Raw genomic sequence first — 23,406 nt, 5'->3', positions numbered from 1 at the left:
CGGAGATTCTGTGTGTGGCTTTTTCTACAGATGAGATATGAGAGTATGCAAAAGCCCATCATCAAGAGGATCGAGATGGTGCGGGGGCTAATGTACTGGCTTCCCACCCAGAGGGCTTCAACCCGGGTTCCCGGGAACCCGGGTGGGACCTCAGAGGGCCCACCCGGGTTCAAATCCTGGTGATGTTGAATATTTTTCAGAGATATCTTGATCCTTACTTGAGGCGCTTAGTGGAGGGCACTTTGAGTTAGTAAGTACGCCGTCCGTCAGATGGGACATTAAACTGCGGACCCCTTGGCACCTTTCATAAAGAGTAGGCTAATGCCGACGCCAGGTTTCTCTCCACCCTTCATCCTTTCCTATCCATCCCCTATGGTGCAGATGACCTCAGCTGTTGGTTGCCTCCTCTCAAAACTACTACTACCCATCATCAACCTGCAATAAAGGAATGCCTAGTATGAAATAATTTTACTTTATTGGAACACATTATTAATTTATGTAATACAGGGAGAAAGTAGTTCTTCCCTGTTTGAAGTTTATGATCACTGTGAACAATGAAAGTCTTCGATGATTGTTTTCATGCTTCTTGTCATTGGCACCTGAAATAATATTTTTACTTTTCATCTTAGTCTGTGCAGAGGTTGAAAAAATCTTTTGTTGCAATACAAGTGTTTTTCTACAGTAGTTTGTTTGCTTCCTTGCTCTGATTAAACATAATATTTAAAATTTTATGTTCTGAATGGCCACATTATAAAATTGGGTGCACATAATTCAAGTCAATCAGTCTTAAACCCTGCACAAGTACATACTAGGATTTGTAATTTACAATGAAAACTAGACTAAACCAAATACATGCTCTGAACACAAGCATTCGACTCATAAAAAATTGATTACATCAAATTTACCATTTAAACACGATTTGATCCTATTGTTGTTAATTACTTATTGTGTTGTCCCATGTTGTAATCCAACTCGTGGAAAAATGTGTATGCATACTTTAGGGAGAAGAATTCACCGTATGCTCCTATTCCACACATATTGAACAACCTAGCATGAATAATTTTTTTCCACTTCATCTGGAATCCTTTTTATGTTTCCCCATGCCCAATTGTGTTGTGCTGAGATAACTTTTGTTGTGATACAAATACCTTGAAATTATATCCTGGAAAAGTTTAGTGTGTGGAAGTGAAAAAAATTAAGTATTGATGAAAGAAACAGCTATGTGATTTTTTCTCCTTTGTATTTTTATGCAATTAAAGATATTCCCACCAATTCTATCATATTGTTAACTCTTACTAGGATCTTATTTTCCTCCAAGTCTACCCCAAGGCCCTCTCAATGTGATTCCATTGTCTGGAGATTCTGTTAAATTGTGCTGGAAGTCACCGTTAGAAGATGGAGGCAGTGCAATCTCTCTATATATTATTGAAATGATTGTATTGAGTGGACATGACATGAACAGGTAGGTACTGAATTTAATTTATTGGGAGGAATGTTAAAAAAATTGTTTTTTTATAGTAGTGTCATCACATTTATTAAAGGAATGCATTGTAATTTAGACTAGTTAACTTTAACCAGTATATTGGTTAACAATCTATATATTTTTTATTTTTATAAACTGAAATCCACACCATAGTTTTTACATAGGTACCTGCATTAAGATAATTGGGAAATCGATGATATAATTACTTTTACAGACATTAAGAACAAAAATATGTGAATTTCTAATCATCTGCTTGGATATTTGCAATGTCAAATTAGAGAGACTGTGGTAGCAATCCAAGCAAAAATTGATAATTTTCCATAGATACAATAATTCAAATAATGCCCTTATGTCAGAGTATGTTGGTTAAGATAACCATTCTGACGGGATTGATCTAATAAAACCCTGGAATTCATAATCTAAAGTTAATTTAGTAAAGAATTGATGCTCTAGGTAGATACTTTATCAATGCTAGAATGATGTAGGTATTTTATAAATAGAGATAGATACAACTGAGGAATGTTCTAATTTACATCATGCAAACTTGGTGTAGGGCAGCATTTCAATGCAAGAATGCAATGGAGGGAAAAAGAGTTTCTAATAATAAATCCTGTTGTTTTTAATGCATATTTCAGTATTAAATCTGTATACAATTTGAATGGCAACTGAGATTCAAGCCAAGTACCGATGATATCTTTAATTACTGAGTGACCATGCTGAAGAAAGGTGTTTAACTTGTAGGTGCGAACTATTTTTGAACTGAAATGGAAGATGGCAACCACATATCAACAAACATAATCTTATTGTTCTTCAAATTTTGTCACTCAACTGGCTCCTGTGCCCTGTGATGTTTGGATTTCACATTTTTATAGGGTTAAGTATTAGGTGAACTCCTACCATAACCTATCAAACCAACCTCCCGGTCAATTACTTTGGTTTTTTTGTCATTCAGACCCTTGCCCTTGCAATTACCTGAACACTAACAGAATTGATGGAGATATTGTTTGATGCTGTTTCTAGCTTATATAGTCAAAATTAGACTATATAGTTGAGTTCATTTGGGGACTATCCTGTGACATGCAGTTAGTCATTAATAAAGTGGAGACTCAAGCGGGTGCCCAGAATAGGGTCCCCTTAATGAACTGCTACTGGGGACATAGCCCCAGATGTTCACCGCCAATCCCCTCAATCCTTCCTTTCTTCTTAGGTTCAGAGGAACCAGGAAGAAAGAATATTTTGAAACTCTGAGTAATGAGTTTAGTATCTAGTAGATACGCTTTCCTCTATTTTGTAATGTGTCTAAAAAAAAATCTGAAAAAATAATGGACCTCCTGGTGGAATAACGGTTTGCCATCCTGTCTTCTTTGTCAATATAGCCTATGTGATATATCTAATCTTCCAAATAGGTTGGTCAGCTAGCATTTCATAGTTATCACAGTAGTTTTCTTATGTTGGTGGATGCCGAATATTGCTGAGCATATAAACTTTCCTCTTGTCTTTCCATTCCATTGCTGTCAAGTCAATCCTTACCCTAATAAATTGTTTATTATAAATATACAGTTAAACATTTCAGTTTTGGTCTAAGTCTCTTGGCATGTGCCTATGGTGAGTTCTTACAGTGAAGTGGCAATAAATTGTCTTTGTTTTAAGATTGTGAATGAGAGTAGGAGAAGGGAAATGTACAGTTTATAGCTAATTCCTTCAACTCTCCTAGTCAGTTGTCTTGCTAAATAAAATAATTCCTGAATTATTTCATAAAATTTTTCATGAATATATTTTCATGCAATCAATCAAATAGTTGTGCCTGCCAAGTGAGAGGGTTTTGAAATTTTATATCAAAATATGTTGGTGTTTTTGGAGATATATTGCTTGAATATCACTCTTCACTTGAAAAGTATGTTTACAATGCTTTGAAACAGTTCCCAAGCATCCCATTGAGTGATAATAATTAGCAAAGCTATCATTGAATTTTCAAAGCGTGTTCTAATTTTTCACAGTCTTCCATTATTTTTACCGAGTTTTATCTGCCCAACATCTATTTTGAGGATGTGGGTTTTGGGGAAGTGTGTGAAAACTAGTCACAACAAATCACCACTTTCTTCCACTTCCTCCTTTATCCGAGGTTGATGTACTGGAAGTTAATTAACTGGTAGGTTACATAGCAATAATTTCAGATTGTAAAAATCATTTGCCTTGACCAGGATTCAAACCCAGATCCCTTGGTTTCCGGCCGAGTGCTTTAGCCAGTTAAGCTGTCAATGCGTGCTCTTATACTCTGAAATTTTGGGGTCTTTAAAGGAACATGATGTTGTGATGAAATACTGTACACACAATGTCACAGGCATTTGTACTCATGTGCAAAGTGCCACAGCCCATGAGGTTCGTCACAACATCATGTTCCTTTAAAGCTCCCAAAATTTCAGAGTGTAAAAGAAGAAACACAACACGGGCAGTAATCTACTTCATTCTTAATATTATATATTTGCATATAAATACTCCAGCTAGGTCTGAGGGAGATATTACATCTAACTTTGGATGTAACATAGTAATATGTGTAATACTATGGTAATATTCAACAAAATACCTTCCATGATCAAGGCATTAGCATCGCTCCAAAAGAAAATCCTCAATAAACCTCATGCAAAAGAAAGCATTTGACACCTATATGGATTAATAGAAAATGGCTATGTATTACTAGTACATATGTATACAGTACTCATATGTGCTGCCTAAGTAAAAATTTCTGACTTGTATCATATTCAGTCTCTTTATATCCATGAACATCTTGAACTGTTTTTAGTCTGTATTAATGTATGTTCTTGTACACTATTGCATTTATTTGGATGATTACTGTGTTATTTCGTAACAAAAAAATAAAAGCTATTATTAATGTAACCTAAAAGCTTTCTCTGCCGCATACACTTAATTAATCAGGAAAATCTAAAATGGTCATCAAATGCAGAAATGGAGGAACACCTCAACATATTCAGAGCAAGTATGTCGAATGATTTTGATGTACTAACCTGCAATTCAAAAGTAATTCAAGAAGAAATTTTTCTTGAAAATACTAAATAATGATGATACCGACAAAATATGAATCTATTATCGAGGATGCATTAGTTTCTCAACTTTTTTTAAACATATTTTTTGTTAATATTACCGAGGCCTAGGTAGTGTGAGATTGTTGGAGAGGTTAGATAGAATAAAATAACGGCAATGAAATCAAAAGACAACTTCTTAACTATTACACACCAATCTGTTTTATACCCGGAGCACAGAATTAAGGCTCACAAAGCTTCAAACAAAACTAAAAATGGTCTTATGGACAAAAAAATAACGACTAATAGGTTACTCGACCTTTCGGCCATTTAAATAGGTACCAATTGAACCACGGACATATAGAACTTTCGTCGCCTCTAATTCGATACAAGTAAACGAAATCATGGTTACACGATCATACCATGGAATGATATTAATTTTTTATAATATTCTTGTAAGTATTATTCTATGTTAAAACCCACCAAATTCATTGCATTCAGTAATTAGACCTAGCGTAAAGTATATCGAAGGTATCGACGAACGATCGACTATCGATGGTTATAGCAATTCATTTTGAAAAGTGGGATAATATTTGGATTGCTGGGAGTCAGATAAATATTTACAAGTATTATGCCTTTTTCATTTGCGGTTTTTCTCTCTGTGTCGATATACTGCGCTTTATCCTGTCTTCTGGTGCGTAGCAATATTCTCTTTCATATTTTCTTTTTCATTCACTGTATCAGTGCCATAATGTCTTAATCGTCGTTGCTCTTCACGAAGTCGGAATTTTGATATATGACACCTAACATTCTTTTCCTAATGTAAATTTTCCAGTAATGTCCTCACTTCTTTATTCAGCTTCCATATCAATTCTAAATAGGTTCACTGTTGTTGTGCTCAAGTGAGCCCCTCTCAGCTTTAATGTATGTCTTAGTCTTCATATTTCTGGGGAAGCTAAAGACGTTCACTTCATATTCCAAATTATCTTTGGGAATAGGAACTTAAAATTAATGTAATGCCAGAAATCATGTTGTAAACATTTGATAGCATGTATATGAACTGCACAATAGAAATTTTATACTGTGGAAAGATATTCTATATTCTGGCAATTATAACTTTTATGTCAGTTGGATAAAAAGTAGCGTAGAAATTCTCTAAATTAATTAAATAAGTAAAAGAATATAGAACATACATATACACAATCATCTAGATGAGAGGAAACAAGCACATTAGAATACTTAATTCAATAACAGATAGAGCATATTATGTTGTGTTAATCATTTAAAATTTGGAGCAATTAATGTTTTCAAGAAAATCGGCAATTTTTTTCATATTTTTCTTGCAGTTTGGGAGAGATATGATCAATTTTGCTTTGGAAGGGATTTTATTCTATATCATTGGAGGTGCATGGTGAGGGCGTTTCTGCCATAGTGTTAAGGAGCAGTTATTGGTATGCACGTTGCCAATATTTTGACTATGGCAGCAATACATTTGATGATTGGTGGGAAAAAGTTTAGAGTTTGATAAATGAGGTGCAGTTTAGTGTGTATAATGAGGGAATGGATGAGTATAGCATGTTTCTGAGATAGGGTTCTATCAAGGAAATAGGAATGTAGGCTTAATAAAACTAAGGGCCATTTTTTGGAATGAGAATTCCATTATTGTAAGGCTATTCTGTCCCCACATTATATTGCCATACAAGTTATGACTAAATTTTTGCATGGAATATGAGTTTCAGGATGTCTAGGAAAGCAATCAATTCCAGCTTTCTAATAAGGAAGGTGCCAGATGTTATGCTGACAATAATAGCCCTTATGTGAGGGAATCAATCAAAGTCTGTGCTATCATGTAACCCAAGAAACTTGATGGCATATGATAAAGTAAGATGGATATCATTTTTCGATACAATTAAATTTTTGCCAAAGGGAAAACACCATACGTGTTTAAAGTTGGCTTTAACCTCGTGGACAGTGGTGCCTCGCGCACGACTACGAATGCATGTGACATTGTATGTATGGTATTTCGTCATAACATCTAGTTCCTTTAAAAGCCCCAAAATTTCAGAGTTTAAGAGGACGCCTCGGTAGCTTAAGTGGCTAAAGCACTCGACCGGATATTGAGGGATCTGGGTTCGAGTCCCAGTCAAGGCGAATGATTTTTACGCTCTGACATTGTTGCATTATGGATATCATTTATTCAGAACAACTGGCTGTAAGATTTTTTTTACGCAGGAACTATAGTTATTGAGATTTTTTGGCATTTTATGGCTTGCATGTTGGCATGGCACTATTCAGTCACGTTAGTAATGGAATTATTTCTGAGCTTAATAACTGCTGATGCGTCCTTTAATTTTAGAAGACATGAGATGTCATCGACACAGAGAAACAAAGTTCTATTTGGGATTGAATATAGAAGGTCATATAAATACCAAAAAAAGTAGTGGTTCCAATATTGAACCCTGGAGGATGCCTTGTTGGATTTCAAGTGGTTTGGAGAAGGTGATTGATTTTGTACCTAATACTGTGTAATATTAAGAATATTTGACGTTCTTCTGCTTGCTTGTCAGAAAATATTGAATCTAGCACTGGTTATTGTCATTAATACCCAGCCTTACTAGTTTGGGGAAGAGCAGTTTATGGCTTTCAAATGCTTTGTTTAAATCATAGAATAAACCATGTATGGTATTTTTTGTTGTCTCCAGCTTAAATTTATGGAATTTGAATAACTTATTGAAATGAAATGAAATTATTGACTTTGTAATTCCAAACACTTTATTTAATTTAAAAGCGTCATACCTGATGATGATGTTCAACATCAAAACCTGGGTCATGTTTTTAAATAAAGTGTGTGGAATTACAAAGTCAGTAATTTCATTTTATTTCAACAAGTATGGTATATTTGCTGTCTAGCATTTGTAAATATAATATAGTAACTGAAAAGCAGCCATGATGATTAATTTACCATTTCAGAAGCCATGATTTGCCACATGTAATAGTTGGTGGAATTCCAAAAAACTCATTAGGTGATTGTAGAAGTTTTTAAAAAAATTTAAACAGACTAGAAATAGCTGAAAATGGATGATAGTTGTTTGAATCGAAAAGAGGGCATATTTTATGGATAGGAGTACCATTAATTATCTTGGTGTAGACAGAGATAAATCCTTCTAATGCATTCCTCATAATTATTGCATTCTTAGTAAAGGATGAATTAATTATATCTACAAGAGTGCCTAATGAAACTATTATCCACTTTCAAAATAGGTATGGTACCTCGTTGAGAACTACAGAATCCATTTCCTTTGAAATAACTTGATAACTTTTTTACGCTTATGGATTGGTTGGAAAAAGAAAGAAAGAGACAGTGAAGGTTGATGTCTTGTTATTTAGTTTGAAAGATCAGAAGAGGGTTTCTCTGATAAATTAGATAAATTAAAGTTGATAAAGATGGCATTTGCTTGGTCATTCTGATGGATTGATGGAATATGGATATTGCATAGGGAATGGTTAATACTCATTTGGATTAATTTCCAAAAATTCTTCAGCTTCAAGTAGGTCTTCCTTTGCCCTGGTGATGATAATTATCTCCACATTATAGCTGAATTCCAACTAATATTATGTATGTGTAATATTATGTTTTTACAATGATGTCTTTTAGGTTTAAATAATATGTTACAGAATCTTTATGATGATCCTTAATTATGTTTACTATCTGTATTATTTCATTTGAAACTTCAATTGTCCCTCTTTCAAGAAATCCCACAGTTTTTGTACCAGTTTCCTCCCTTAGGGCTCATTCTGGATTTTTCCTCTGCTTCCTGGTATTCCTTTCTTGCCATACTGGTTAAAGCTCTTATATTCCATTTTCTTATATTTATTCCCTTAGATATTAGGATTTTACATCTTTAGGTATGCTTAAGGCTTGAGGAAAGTCATTATGTAATATTAAATAGTTGAAAAAAATGTATGAAGATCTTATGAAACGGTTGTTGGATGCCAAAGTCTTTTAGAGAAGGAAGAATATTTATTGTATGAGAAAGTAAATTGGCAGTTTAAAATGTTTGAAGAGGGAATGTATGAGGAAAGAATAACATGGTGCAGAAGGCATTTAGATTGTGATAAGAACTTTTTTAAAGAGAAAGAAAGAAATTCAAGAGGTTTTGAAATAGTTTTCAGGATCCAGCCAATACCTATTTTTAGTTAATAGAATAGTTCAAACAGCCGTTTTTGAAATAAATGCATTATGACCACTGATAAAAGCTATAGTTCAATCTTGTATCACCATAGGTTACTCTTAGAAAGATACTCCTACCTCAGAAGAGTATGTATAATTATTTTTTGATGTGATTGATTTCCTTCTCTGACTGTATGCATTGAAACGTGGGTAGATATTTTCTTTGTTCTTCTTTTCATTCATTCAAGATCTACAATATATCTCTTTTGCCCCACCATTCTAAAATTCAATGAATCATCCTAAAATTCTTCCTGCTTTGACATCTGTTGATAATACCATAGCATTGTGTGAAGAGTGACTAAGATTTATATGACAGAATGAGGATGACTCTAACACCGCTCCCATAATGTACATTTATAAGAGAATTGTTGGTAAGTATTCAAAACTATTTTGGTATATACTTTCAAATCACTAATAACTCTGGATTTGATACATGGTTTCAGAAAAATGTTGGGTGAATTCTCAAAATTATACATTTGCTATCTATTGTTTACCTCATTTTGTTTTACATGTCATCCAGTTCATCTTATAACCTTAATTTTTCTCACTTATTTATATGAAATGGCCTGAAATTATGACATTTCAACTAAATTTTAGAGATTTCTAAATCAGTACAGCTGTGCAATCACTACTAGTTCACTAAAAGAAAAAGATATTGCCTACTGGGAAGAAATCGTGATCATTATGCTTCATCAGGAGACTTCATAAGGATTATTTCCAGATGGTATATAACATTTGATGTGCCTGAAGTTCTAGGTTATGATGGAGAGGAATTTGAGGAAAGAGTTGCAAAAATTGTTTGTATAGAAGCTAACTGAATGCTGCTAAACATTATGTCAAAATGTCTTCATTCTAAGATAATAACATTACTAATCATTACTTTTATTTTGTTTTTGAAAAGCTAGTCTGCAAACATTGTAGTCAAGTTCAAGTCAAGTTGCTAAAGACCCAGTAGTAATATAGCTTTAAAAAAAACCTTTCAAGAAATTCATTCATCAGTTTGCCCTTTATGTTCATATTAAGATGAGATGTAGTGATTATCTTATAATGTCTAAGAATCTGATGCATTTTACGTTCTCCTCTAAATTTTCTCTAATGTTTATGAATATGAGGAATATAATGATTTACTTTGTTATATCAGCCCTTTAAAAACAACCAAAATTAGGTGTATGAAGAAAATTACTTTTCTACAAGATTGGTCGGGGGAAAAGAAAGCTGGAACATATTCTTGAGATAAAGGGGCTTGGCAGGGCAGTTCCTTTCAGTGTTTCCTGTTGTTCCCAGGAAGGTCTGGTTTCCAAAAAATCCCACATTTTAGGTTAGACCGATGGTGTCCGAGGCCTCTCATTCATTTTAACCCCAAACCTCTGGCTAGAAGCCAAATGTTCTACTCACTAGACCATCATAATGCTTTGAAGGACATTATTATTCATTACATTGCGGCTGATTATTTCATGAGAATTTCTCTACTCATCTCATGGAAGAGAAGACCTTTGGGTTAAAAGCTTTGGTTTTATGAGATAAAATGACACCTAATGTAAAAACTTTGCTACATATTTTACGATATAGTAACTTTTAATCTACCAGACCTTAAATGGATTTTGTTTTACCTGGTATAGCAGATTGTAAAATTTATTGACCAGTCTCTGTAATTTTTTTCAGGTGCAAGTTTTGTGTGGATCCAATGTTCAATGAATATATAATCAGTGGAATTCCTGCCAATGAACTACTCATGTTTAGCGTGTCTGCAGAAAATGCAGCTGGTAAAAGTGAAGCTTTACCCCTGAAAATGCCTATAAGAATCTGTCCTCGACTCAGTGAGTTTGACTTTATATCTCTTTATTTATGATTTTTAAATCAAGTGCTTCAATGTTGCTTGGACCAATATTTATTATTATAAAACTTTGGTGAAATATTATGAGTGTCTGACTTAATCAGTATTATCAGAAAATGCATTGATTGATATAATAGGCTTTGAAATAATTTAAAGAAAATGATTAAAGGTGCATAAAAATATCCTTAAGAACAATTGTTGAATTGGGTCATTCTTAGTGATTGTATTGTCATTTTGAATCCCTGCTAAACAGAGTAGGTTTGGTAGGTAAGCTATCCAGTCATTTGCTGCAATGAATGGTGTCCAGAATATTTATTTGATAATGTTTTTTGGTTAGGGCTAGGATTCACCCTAAAACTCCTTAAATTTGTTGTTGTAAAAATAAAAATTGCACAATTGTGGTATATTTGAACTTTTCCAAGCCTAAGATGTTGTGCAATATTGTGAATACTGATTAAATGAGTTGTTGGTAAAATATTGTAACTATGGTTAGTGAGTAGCATATTAACATTAAGGCAGGATTCTCATGACCTTAGCATAAAAAAGTCCAAGGTGTACAATTAAAATCAGTATTGATTCAAGGAAGGGGACTATGAAATACTATTTAGAGAGTACTGTATCATAGATGCAGAAAACTGGAATATTGAGGAAGAGTTTACATATGCATTGTTAGTATGAAGTGTACACACATTGAGGATTTTAGCCATATGGTAATATTTAATTGGGAGGGGGGACTGAGAACTAATTAATAGATCCAGGGATGGGGTTTTTTTTTAATATTGTTAAGAGAGAAATCATTAAGGTTGCAAAAAGGATAGCTCACTAGATTTAGTACCCACCAAGAAGGAATTTTGCATTGAAAGGTGAGAGCGAAGGGAAACTGAAATGGAAGTGATTTGTGTGAGGAAGTAGAAAGATGATGAATCCAGATGCGAGGCAACTTGAAGGTGGGTGAAAATTAAAACACAGAGGAAATGACTTGATGATAGGAGTAGTTGGAAATGACAGTCCATTGAAATTTTAGGACCTGCTGCTGAACAGAACACTAATGGAAAATAAACACACATCTTCTCAAAGGTTTGATTTGATAGAGGGGAGTAGAGAGCACATCTCACTAACAGTCTCCCAGGAAATCGCTTGGATTTTAGCTGAGGTATTCATATGCATCCCCGGGATTTAAACCCATTGTCCTATTTGCAACCGAAGCTACAATGAAATCCGAAAGTGAAGTAATTTTCACATTATTTATTTGTACGGTAAGTTAATCCCCGCTCACGTATGTTAATGTGAAATATTATTGTATTAGAAATTTCTGTGGCATAACGAGTTAGACGCTAAGTATTCATATCGGGTTCTTTAACTCTGCTCCCCTCTCTCCTCTTTACCGTTGCAACGCTGCTATGTGCCATCCTCTGGTCTTCGCGGATTCATTAAGCTTTTCCCCAATTTTCTTCCGCTTAATTCCCCCTCTCTCAGATCAACCCCTCCCTCGTCTGTCCTTTCCCTCCATCTGCACTACTGCTCCTTTCTGCACTCTTGGCCGCACGAGCTTTGGCGCCTTTCCTGGTATGCTCCTAGAAACACAAACCTTAATCGTGTCTGTCGGTCCCATGGCCGCCGATCGCGGCGTCAGAAGTACGACCCAGTAAACGGGAGAGGGGAGGAGTGGGGCGCCGCCGACCGAGAGAATGAGAACTCATGTATGAGAAATTCTGCGGGTACTTTATGACCAAGAGGGAGGGGCAGGGAAGGTGGAAAGGGAGAGTTGTGGGTGGGAACGAGTTTTTAAATCATTCCCGGGGAAACGGTCCAAATGGACCGTATACGACGGCGAGGAATTTTTTCGCATTTCAGACGCAGGAGTTATTTTTGTCTTCTGAAGAGAGATTTTTTAATGGGTTCATTTCCCTTGTAAGTAATTCCTATCTAGTTGATCCATTACCTTGCTTAATACGTTTCGACCGACTCCCAAAAACTGGTTCCTTAACTGACTGTCTCGTCGTTTTTCCTCCTGGATAAGGTTCCCTCTACCGGAGTGCGCTATAACTTCTCATTCGGGCGTCCGCTGCGTTCTATATCTAGACGAGGAGTAGGAGAGATAAGGAAGCAGAGAGGCGGGGGAGAGAGTAGAAAGAGAGTGAGAGAGAGAGAAAGAGCAGAGTTAGGTTTCTTCAACTGCCAGGGAGACGTAACTTAGACGAGTCGCTTGTGATCCAGGAACCGGTGGACTCTCTCCCTCGCACAGTGTGAATTTGGGAGCCCGCGGCGTTGGGTGGAGTAGGTCGAGGATGTTCTGTTATGGAGAGCGGGAGCAAGTGATCTCTTGATCCCTATGCAAGGCGTCAAGAGTGAATCTGAGTGTGTGTGCACGATACTAGGAAAAGGTTGAGTGTGGAAGAGAAGTTTGGATTTCCCTTTCGCCGTCTGCCGAAAAATTCTGCCGACTGCTTGGGCCCGATTTTGCTGAACGTTCTGAAAAGAGTAAAAAAAACAGCAGCAAATGGAAAAGGCGTGAGATGGATTAATGCCACATCCTGGCCACCAAGGTGTTTTTAAGTGATAAAGTCATCTGATCCAGTCATGGGAAATACCACCGCGAGACCTGTAAACGATCGAACATATGACTTCCGAAAGATTCCTGCTGGTGAGTGATGTACAACAAAAAGTTAGTGATAGTGTCGAGAGCGTTTTGCGGATTTTAATGTGGGAAGACGGGGTAAGGTTGAACTGTGGAAGATGCGACTGGGGCTGGGCACTTGCTTGGATCTCAAGAGAGTGAAGCGGAGGCTCAGCACTGCATGGGCTTGCGCCCCTCGGTTATGCTACAAGCATTGCTTGAAACTGAGATGTTTGATCTAGCTCCAAGGCGCGTCTCCGCACGTCTTTCGTCACTTATTCTTAATCTAATTATTTTGAGATTAAGATGAATTAAATTATACTTCTTGGTGTGGAATCATCTTATTTTAAGCAAGCTGTATAACAGGTCCTCTTCTGCCTAGGGGGTTCAACCATTCCAGAGAGCAACAACTTAGGACACATATGTAATCAAATTTTTTGTTGCAATATAAGCATATAATTTACATATCCCTGTATTTTCAATGACGCAGAAGACAATCGTTTACAAAAACTAACCTTTATGACGATAATTATATTTATGTACCCATTGTCATAAATATCCATAATGGTGATAAATACTAAGAAAAAATTTAGAAAATCTCTGTACCGTGCGGAAAAAATATATGAATTATTATGATACTCATACTCTAATCCTAACCATATGCATAGAGTGAGTGCCTTGACTCATGGTATCCTCGGGACAACCCTGCTTTACTTTTATGAAGACGGCTGGGATATCCCTTTCATATTGTACTCTCTCTGTAATTAGGAGAAAACGCGAGGTTTTTAGTTTCATAACATTGGCTACCCTGAAAAGGTACGGCGAGCAGGTTATGTATGTATGTACATAGGATGCATTGCCATTTTGAGAGTTTTATGTATTTAATTTTGTTTTTATCATTAATAAAATAATACCAGTTTTATCAATTTTTCGAGATTTTGTGTTCTGGTGCGTTTAAAATTCATTGTTCTCTAACATTTAAGGGTATCGGTTACTACTGAGTCTAATAAATAACAGCGTAATCGTTTGCGTAAAAAGCAAGTTTTTATTTAATAATGTGGTTTCTTCCGGCACGTCGTAAATTTATTTCAGCGTTTTGCTCATTGTTGTATACGTATAATTTTACGAGTTTTTGCAGGCGCCACGAACATGGCTGGGGAATACGTTAGTTATGATGGAATCTCCACAAAAATTATTCTCGTCTATATTGTTTGTTTTAACGTTCAAATCTGACTTTCAACCCTTAAAAGTATAAAGATGATTATTTTCAAGTATTAAAAATGTAAATATACTTTTACGTCATAAGCATCATTTTTACCTGGAATATCAAATTTTGCATTATTTTTATTTGTGAAGACATACTATTTCATTTCTGTTCATTCCTCAAGCCTATTTATTTCATATCATATGTATTTTCATGTTCAATAGACAAGCATATATGGATGTTTCTATTTTTGCTTTAATAACCTTGCTAGTGGCCGCCGATCATCTGATTTCTTACCTCAAATTCTGCAAATGACAAGGAAATCTTAAAAAAATGTTTGAATCACTTTTAGGTGACAGGAAAATGCCTAATTTATTAGCCATTAACCAATGAAAAAATGTATAGCTGAAATTTGAACTATTGTAATATTGACCTTTGAATAGTATTTCACTGAAAGCAATTGCGATAAACTCACTACGATGTTTTAGTTAATTTATTAGTTCGCCATAGCTCCAATTTAAAATATTTTCGAATCTTTTAATTAGCAGTGGAGTTGCCAATTTTTAATTTTAACAGAAATATGCCGGTCGGGGGGTAAAATTTTTCAGTAGTAGAATTACCGGATTAAATATTTGTCAGAATTATTAGGGATTATGCCTAATAGTACACTATTCATTTTCATTCCTCTGCAATTTTTTAATCTGATGACTCTGTTAATGCTTCTCGCTGATTTCTTGTGTTGTTTTATCCTCGCATGCATATAATATGATACCACTGGATTAAGTGCGTATCCCGGAGCGATAGTAATTCGGATATTAGTCAGGCATTCAGCTGTCATTAGCGATTTGAAATTAAGATTAATCTGAATTTCGGTGAATACGCGTAGCTCGCATGTTAGGCTTATCTAGCTGTGATTATACTCGAGTAAAACAGTACTTTTCGTTTCCAAATATAGCTGTATGCGGAAACGCAAAGTGTTACTTTTAACCTGGTATAATCATTGAGTTTCTCGAAGTAGGTCTTTTGGTTGAGATTTGTTTGGGATGACTTCCCTGATTCGCCGTAAAAGCGAAACAGCTATACTTCACATTTTATAAAGACAGCTGGCATACCAATTTTATTTGTTGAGAGAAAGCACGAGTTTTTCACTGTTGTTGGTAGAATGATAAACTATTTTTAAAGAAGCAAAGACACGTATGATAATTGCAATGGCGGAGAGATGCGCGACTGATGTGGTAATTCGAGTAATTTTGAATAATTGGGTAAATAATGGATCTGATAAGGATATTAAGTAAACGCTCCATAAGGCGAGTGCTATGCGGAGGTTCTCTGTGGTGGGCTGGTTACACTATCTGCGTGTAGATGTAAAGAAACAAATTCAAGGTTATTTCTTACTTCGAGGTTGGCAGCTATTCCTGTTGTGCCACTAACAAATAGCCCGATGCTCTGAATTTATAGATTGATCCAATGGTCCGAAATAGTTCGATACTCTATCATTCTACCGGCTTCATATCCGTTATCTTAATTGCAGATTTTTGCAAATTTGCCGTCTGGATATTTTCATTTTATCGTGATGTCATAAATTCATTGTTTTCGGAAGAAGAAACGCTGTTTTGTTGAAATTAAAGTAAGATTCCGGGTGTCGGGTGACTTTGGTAACGTAAACACCTCCATAGAAGATCCTCTTCCGATGGGTGTTGTTACACATAAGCTTAATGTAATGCCAGATTGATGCGGGAAATAGCACATATTTCCTTCAGTTCATTTCTTGAGTCTGCCTGACGTCAGGTCTGAACATCTTACCTTTGGCATCGACTATCGAGTAGTTAAGAAGGAGAATATAATTTTATCTCAAAATTATGAAATCCCAAATCATGGAATTCCAAAATACCGAATTTTCAAGGGTCACGTGTTTGCCACATTTCACCGAGTTTATGATGCCACCATAAAATGAAAAGGAGAGAAATGTGTAGGGTGTAAGAGTGGGCGTGTCATTCATCATTACAATCATTTCGCTGAAAATGATCCCCTGCGACTGCTAATCTATTGCGCTAATATTTCACAGGTTTTATCAGAGGGTTGCGGCACTGAAGTAATTAATAAATCAGCCCAAATAATTATAATTCTGTTCCTATATTTTTTGGAAAAAATTAAATGTTGTAGTGTAGTGTACGATATCCTTCTTTTCTTGTTCATGACACCCTAGATCATGGATGGCGATTGAGTGCCAACGTTTGTGTTCGTAATAAGAGTATGCTCTTGACTCGCGTGCCAACCATCGAGTGATCTTCGTCGAATTGCCTATAGACCCTCCAAGCTCTGCGTGCCAAAATAATTTCTCTGCTTGCCATACGTTCGCCACCCCCGTCCTAGATCAACCTAACATATACCAAACTCTTCTACTCTAACTCTACCTAACATATACCAGTGCTCTTTCTTCCACAGTGTCTTCTTCCACGTCACACTACTAACACTACCGTGTTTTAGTTTATCCAGGGGCTATTGTACTCGTTAATTATTATCTAATAATCGCATGGTATATATTTACAACAAATTACTTCATTGAATCTGCAATATTAAAATTCTCACTTTCAAATCTGAAAGTTTGCGTTTATCTCGATCAATATGCCTTTAATAATTTGAAATCAAGTTCGTAATGCCTACATGGCATCTTTTCAATGCAGTGGAAATAGGACGCGGAAATATTTTTTTCCTACTTCGATGGCAACACATTGAAATGGTTAGATTAAACTTATATTAAACCGTGGCCGTCCTTATTAAAATTTTTATGCATAAGCGGGATTTATAATGAATGAACAATTTAGTGTTAATTAGTATGATTAGATGGCATTATCTTCGATTATAGGACTTCCTAAGAAATGCCATGAGACAAAAGCTATTTTTCTCTAAAAATCATGGCTAATTCAAAATATAATATAATAAACAGGACACATACATTATACTAACACCAGTACGTTGCCTCTTTTTACTTTGCAAGCCGCTAAAAGCAGCAAATTTTTTCTGGAAGCTGTATGGGTTGTTTTCAAGCCATTCCCAGCCTCCGGAATCGTTCGTTTACCGATGAGCAAGGTAGTAAAATAAACGACATCTTAGCATCACTGGGAAAAAAGTGGACAATGTATAGCACTTTACTGTTGTTTTTCTAGCCTAGTATCACTTCGACGTGTCCATCCGTTGCTATGCTACGTGTATCAGAATATCTCGTGGTGAACTAGATACTTAAAAAAGCACTAAACTTATTTCTTTCAGTTCATCAAGTATGCGCTCGTGCTTTCCCGACGTATTGAGAGTATAAATTCCTCTTGGGTCTTCTACGGGGTTCTTGAGACCTGGGAGTCTTGGAGAACCACCCGGTGAAAGACCCGAGAGTAATTTATGTATTTCAATTCAAATTTTAAATAAATGACAATGAAAAAGTGACTTTTTTACATGAAATTGTCACGTTTTACAAGTTATTTTAAAAAAAGAATGATTATATTTTTTAACAAAATACCTGTACTTCAATGTTACTACAAATCCTCAAATATTTTATGATTCTTCTCAAAATAATCCTTATTGGATGTAATGCTCATGTCCCATCTTTTTTGGGCTCTTCAAATCGCCTCATCAGCCTTCACAATTGCTTCTAATGATAAAAAACGCTTTCCACCACGGCGTTTCTTCCGTTTGAAGAACAGAAAAAAGACACCCGGTGCTAGATCTGTGCTGTAGGGATAATGAGGAACACATCACATTAATTTTACGAGAGAAATTCCGTAGCAATATTTGCAATATGCGGTCGTACATTATCGTATTGCAGCATCCTGACTCTTGCTTGGAAATGTGGTATTTGGCGATTGATGTGGCCTTGGAGAATTTCTTATACCTACGTCCCTAGACAGTCATTTACATTGCTCCATTTAGTGTTGGTACGCCATGCTGATAAGGACACAATTTTAGAATTTTCTCCTTGATGAAAATGTCCCTGAAAAATGGATTGACCGTAAATATCAGGGCAGAAGCCACCACTTTGGCATTTAGGCAAGTTTCACTGGCAGTAATAGCCTTCTAGAGAAACCAATCATCTTCCTATAACATCAACCTCAACTGTGAACAAACCTGGGTGCGGACGAACTGCTGTTCGGGTATGAGTAGTCTCGAAACTCACCACACAAAGCACGTTTCACGCGAAATTTTTCTTGTACCATTTGTGGGTAATATCCAGTGAAATTTTCCATATTTATCACAGTGCTCTTTAACGCTATTCGTTTGACGTTTATTCGTTTTCGCGATCTTCTCTCAAAATGGTAGCAGCGGTACTAATGTATGTTTAACAACAATGACTGCAGATTCCTTTTAAATTGAGTGCCTCCCCTGTTTCAATGTAGCTTCGCGTGTTATCTCTATGGTTGCCTTAGGCGAACTGAAAATGTTTCAATTTGCGATTGCTGCAACTGTCGCGATAATGAAGTTATATGAATGAATTGAAAACCACAGGTACGTAATACTAATATGATTACATTATTGCAAGTTTTAGTACAATTAGTATAGCAATTCAAAATGTTATGATCACTTTTTTATTTAACACTCCTTTGTAGAAGGGTGAGCATTTTTTAGAACTTGTCTCTCCTTTTTAATCTAGATCATAAAATTGAAAATCAGCTAGAATATGAGTATATTCTAACATTCTTTCATATATTTTAGGTAGGTATTTATCTTTATTCGATACGGCAGAATTGTAAATATTCCAAACATTTTGAAACAGCATGCAGAAGCAACTAATAGTTTCAGGCTATGACGGATTTTGTCCACGTTTTTGCATCTTCATGGTTTTCTATAGTTGATTTTCGGGTCCATTTGTTAAGTGAGTGCAGTGCCTAAAGCAAGAAGCTTTATTATGAAAAAATATTTCATGTGAATTATCTCTTCGAATCATATGACGATTAGAATTTTTAGGGATCCGTAGTCGCACGTTGGTACTCCTTGGTGGCTTGTTTCGCCTAACTTTAAACTCTAAAAAATAATAGTTTTAATGATGTAGTTTTAATGGTGGCTTGTTTCGCCTAACTTTAAACTCTAAAAAATAATAGTTTTAATGATGTACTTGCTTCCTACATCATTTGTGTCGACAGCAAATCAAATATGTATTACTTTCATGAGGGAATAAAGAAGTAAAAGGTCCTACGTTCTTTTTTTGCTATTTTTTTAGTATAAGAGTATGAGATCAATACTAAAGATATTTGGTAGCGTTATGCATATGTACATGGAAACTATTACCGCTATCTTATTTCAAGAAGGGTAATTGTGGCAATAAAATATGAATGCTTTATATGCATTATTTGGGCCTTATGACCTATATAATGTGTATACAACTCAATGAGAACCCCTGAACACCATTCGTGCCCGTACAGATATTCTCCCCTTATTTTTGCTTTTAGTTCAGGGGATCAGCATCTTATATTTCTTCAACTTTATCAAGAACAGATATTATATCGGTCTTTATTCAAAGGTTTATCAAAAATCTCTAATCACATATTTGTTGATTTTGTAATTTCAGGAAAAATTTGTGTTTTTTCGTTTGGGGTCATCTGGCGGAATTTCGCAATTTAAAAAACAGTTGAAGATTCTTTAAAATTTAATTTTCATTATTGCTAAATAGTTGGATACATTACATGTTCTATTGGGTCTCATGTGCACGGTTATCTTTATTATTGCCAAAACCTTTCTGGCAGAAAGCTCCGGTTTCACGTGTGAAGTAATGCTGGCGTATTATTCCAGAAAACTGACTGCCGCTGGAGTTATCTCCAGGGTTATGATTCTTGAACTGCTATCATTTATTAGCCACAATATTCATATGCATCACCCATATTTCAAAAGTGAATGAAGGAACGGTTTCTAATTTCCATAATTCAATCGTTGACTTGGCAACAATCATTCAGATCAGCCATCGCTCTCAAGTCAGTATTTGAAAGTATCGTTAGGAAAATTTCAAAATTTGGCCGTACGAAAGTGTCTAATACCAGATAGTAAATAAATCCTTAACCCGCGCTACCTTATTTGTCGTTTCTATGTACCCCCTATACAATATATCTTAGTTCAGATTTGTCTCTTGTGATGCGGGGCAATAGAAGCACCCCCTTTTGACTCTGATGAAATCATTATAGTTAAAAACGCTTATATGAGACGTTTTAAAATGCTTGAAATGTGTTTTTCCAATAATTTCCTGATATCATATCAATAATAATTAGTCTATCGCTTCGCACCTCTCATTTGTAGTCTGTGATATGTCAGTCTCGTAATTAACCTCGTGGATCTTTATCCGTGGTGAAAATAACCTTTGTAATTCTCCACGATTTTCTTTGGGAGTCGCACGACGTGTTTCGTCTGTGTGGCATACTAATTTGCTCCTTTTTATGCGAAGGTGTAGTGAAACACATAATGTCGCTGCCAAATAAAATTATTGAAAAGCACAAAGATCCTTCTCGTTATCGTTATCAATAACTGGAATCCACAGCAGACTCGGTTGATTCATGAATCCTTGTAGTTCTATCTTCAATAACGTGTTTCTCGCATTTCGTTATTGAATTCTCCGTCTTTCTTTTCACGGTCTTCAGAAACTATTGATGGTAGTATGAGGTCAATTAGTTTTTACTTTTCTTCTTATCCGTCTCCCTAAGGCAGATTATCAAACTCTTTCTTGAGAATTTTGCTAAGTACTTTGGTCACATTATTCGCACACTTCAGTAGTCATTCGTCTATTTAGATGTAGCTTAATTTGACCGTGTGTCTAGGGTTGAAACTCTGTAGGATTGCTGTTGTAGCTATCTTTATAAATATAATTCCAGGGGTTTTCATCCTAAATGAAATTGTACGGGTTTCTTTCTACGCTCTGTAATTTGCACCTAAGTCGATGTGTGTCAGGTAGCATTTATGCCATGTGTGAATACAGGGATTTATGTCTCGGCAGCGCAAATGTAATCCTTGAATTTGGCAGTTAACCTGCAGATCATTCATTCATTCAATTAGAAATCAACCTGGGTGACCATTCAGTTGGGAAAAGCTGAACATGGTCTGGAATTTATTTCTTCAAACATTCCGGAAGAAATAAGGAAAAGGGCCATTTTAGTAAAAATGTAGTGAATTTAATGTGCAAATCGGGAATTCCCGTTGAGAGCGATATTCCTTTTAGTTATGAATTTCGTGTCTGCCATAGGACATCGCTCGTGTAGGCCCTGACAAAAACCAAAAGTATATTCGGATCGACTTTGGTTTTATAAATTGTATGGGAAGCGATGGGTGTCGGTCGAGTCACAATAAGTAACAAATCGGGAAAAAGGAAGGCATGATGGTCGGCAATATCAGGAAAAATTCGGCATGGGGAGTCTAGAAGATGAGTTGCCACCCTGACAACCCAAAGTACGAAGATACCTGCCAGTTCTTAATTATTTTCTCCTTCTCACTCTGGCTTTTTTTTAAATTGTATGCAGTAAGCGAAATTTTCAAATGAAAGAATTTTTCTTACACATGGAAGTTATCAAGCGTACATCTGTTGCCTGATTAATTGTTTATGAAGTAAAAATTGCAAATATTGAAAGTGTTAAACATATATTTAAGGAACATCCGATACCTACACTTTCACGGCTTATATGCTTGGATGAAGGCTTCCTCAGAGTGGAGCCAATGATGAAGATTGCGGTCGGAGATATTTCATCCGCAAATATTATTAAAATCACTTCAGAATATCTCCAGCTTCCGTGGATGCTTCCTCACCTGAAGAAGATGGGTAAAACGTAGACAAAACTTTGGCGTAATCTTTAAAATGGGGATTAAACCCCGAGGAGTAAGCTACTCGTTTTTATGTTAAAACATTTATAAACAATTAAACTAATTAGATGAGATCAATTTCAAAAATCTCCTTTTAGTATTATCTTTTTCAGATGATTTCTGCTTTATGAGGTGTATGGGTGTTTATGATTCTAAAATAGTTCAGACTGCATGCTTTTCATACATGTAAAATGTGATTACAACTATGATAACGAAGGTCTGGGTTAAGTTAAATTAGAGAAGAGGGTATTATTAGCAATCTCGCATTATTAAGTGGTATATAGTTTGAAGAAGCTGAGGATACATTTATTCTCAACAAACAACGCAAGTGTATCCATCATAACGGCGCAAGCAGAGGTAAAATTATTAAGGCATATAAAACAAATATTTTTGTGAAGGCTAATTTGGAGTGAAGGGCTTTTGTTTCCTAATTTGCTCGGACGGAGCGTTCATTAAAAACCTTCATATAACGATGTGTATGTGGTTTCATAATGTGATCTACTGTAAGTATCTTACCGTATTAAAATCTAAAAATTAAAAAGAATGAGCAGGTTACGGTATATTACGTTTTTGCCATTTGCTGTTCTGATTTTACGAATCGGACAGCAAAGAAAATGGCGAAGGGAATGAGAAGGATTTTACCGATGGGTGTAAGTGAACATGAGATATGCCAACTCACTCTTGCTGTCATGAATTTTGGTGTTATGATAAACTTAGTAAAGTGTCCAAAATGTTAGAGCAGCTAGGCTGGGAATCACTCACGGAGCGAAGGTTAAATTACCGATTGAAGCTCTTGTATAAATTGGAAGGGGGTCTCTTTAACAGTGATGTTGAAAATGTATTATTACCCCATCGTCCTACGATAGGAGGGATCGTGTTAGTACAATGAGAGAGATTAAGTGTAGAACAGATAAATTTATGATGTCATTTTCCATGAACGATAAGGGATCATAATAACATCGTTCGACCGAGTTAGGGTTATGTCCAGGTAAAATTATTCTGGTATGTATTCACCCCCTGCCACATACCCTAGCGGTGGCTTTTAGGGTATTTAATAAAAATAAAATAAGTATGTAGATGGCGTGTGATTGAGAGCGATTACAGTGAAGCTCGGTGGACGCTCGGCGCGGCGAGACTTATCCGATCGACACACTTGAATACAAAGTAAAACACAA

General features: G+C 35.7%; 1 protein-coding gene across 2 annotated transcripts in view; it reads left to right on the top strand.

The window, feature by feature from the left end:
- The first annotated feature begins 1,303 nt into the window (after nucleotides 1-1,303).
- Nucleotides 1,304-23,406, top strand: part of MnM (myomesin and myosin binding protein) — a 75,942-nt gene continuing 53,839 nt past the window's right edge. Inside the window, exons 1-2 of one of the 2 annotated variants that reach the window (XM_071587169.1) lie at nucleotides 1,304-1,462; nucleotides 10,415-10,569. In XM_071587169.1, coding sequence (XP_071443270.1) covers nucleotides 1,431-1,462; nucleotides 10,415-10,569 — 187 coding nt within the window. In that variant the 5' untranslated portion in view covers nucleotides 1,304-1,430. Of the gene's footprint in view, nucleotides 1,463-10,414; nucleotides 10,570-12,713; nucleotides 13,231-23,406 lie in introns of those variants that run through there. The other variant, XM_071587170.1, reaches the window with a different exon arrangement.

The sequence above is a fragment of the Hetaerina americana genome, unplaced genomic scaffold (assembly GCF_022747635.1).
Source record: "Hetaerina americana unplaced genomic scaffold, ioHetAmer1.1.p SCAF_3, whole genome shotgun sequence".
Lineage (NCBI taxonomy): Eukaryota > Metazoa > Arthropoda > Insecta > Odonata > Calopterygidae > Hetaerina > Hetaerina americana.
This window is presented reverse-complemented; position numbering and strand designations above follow the sequence as displayed.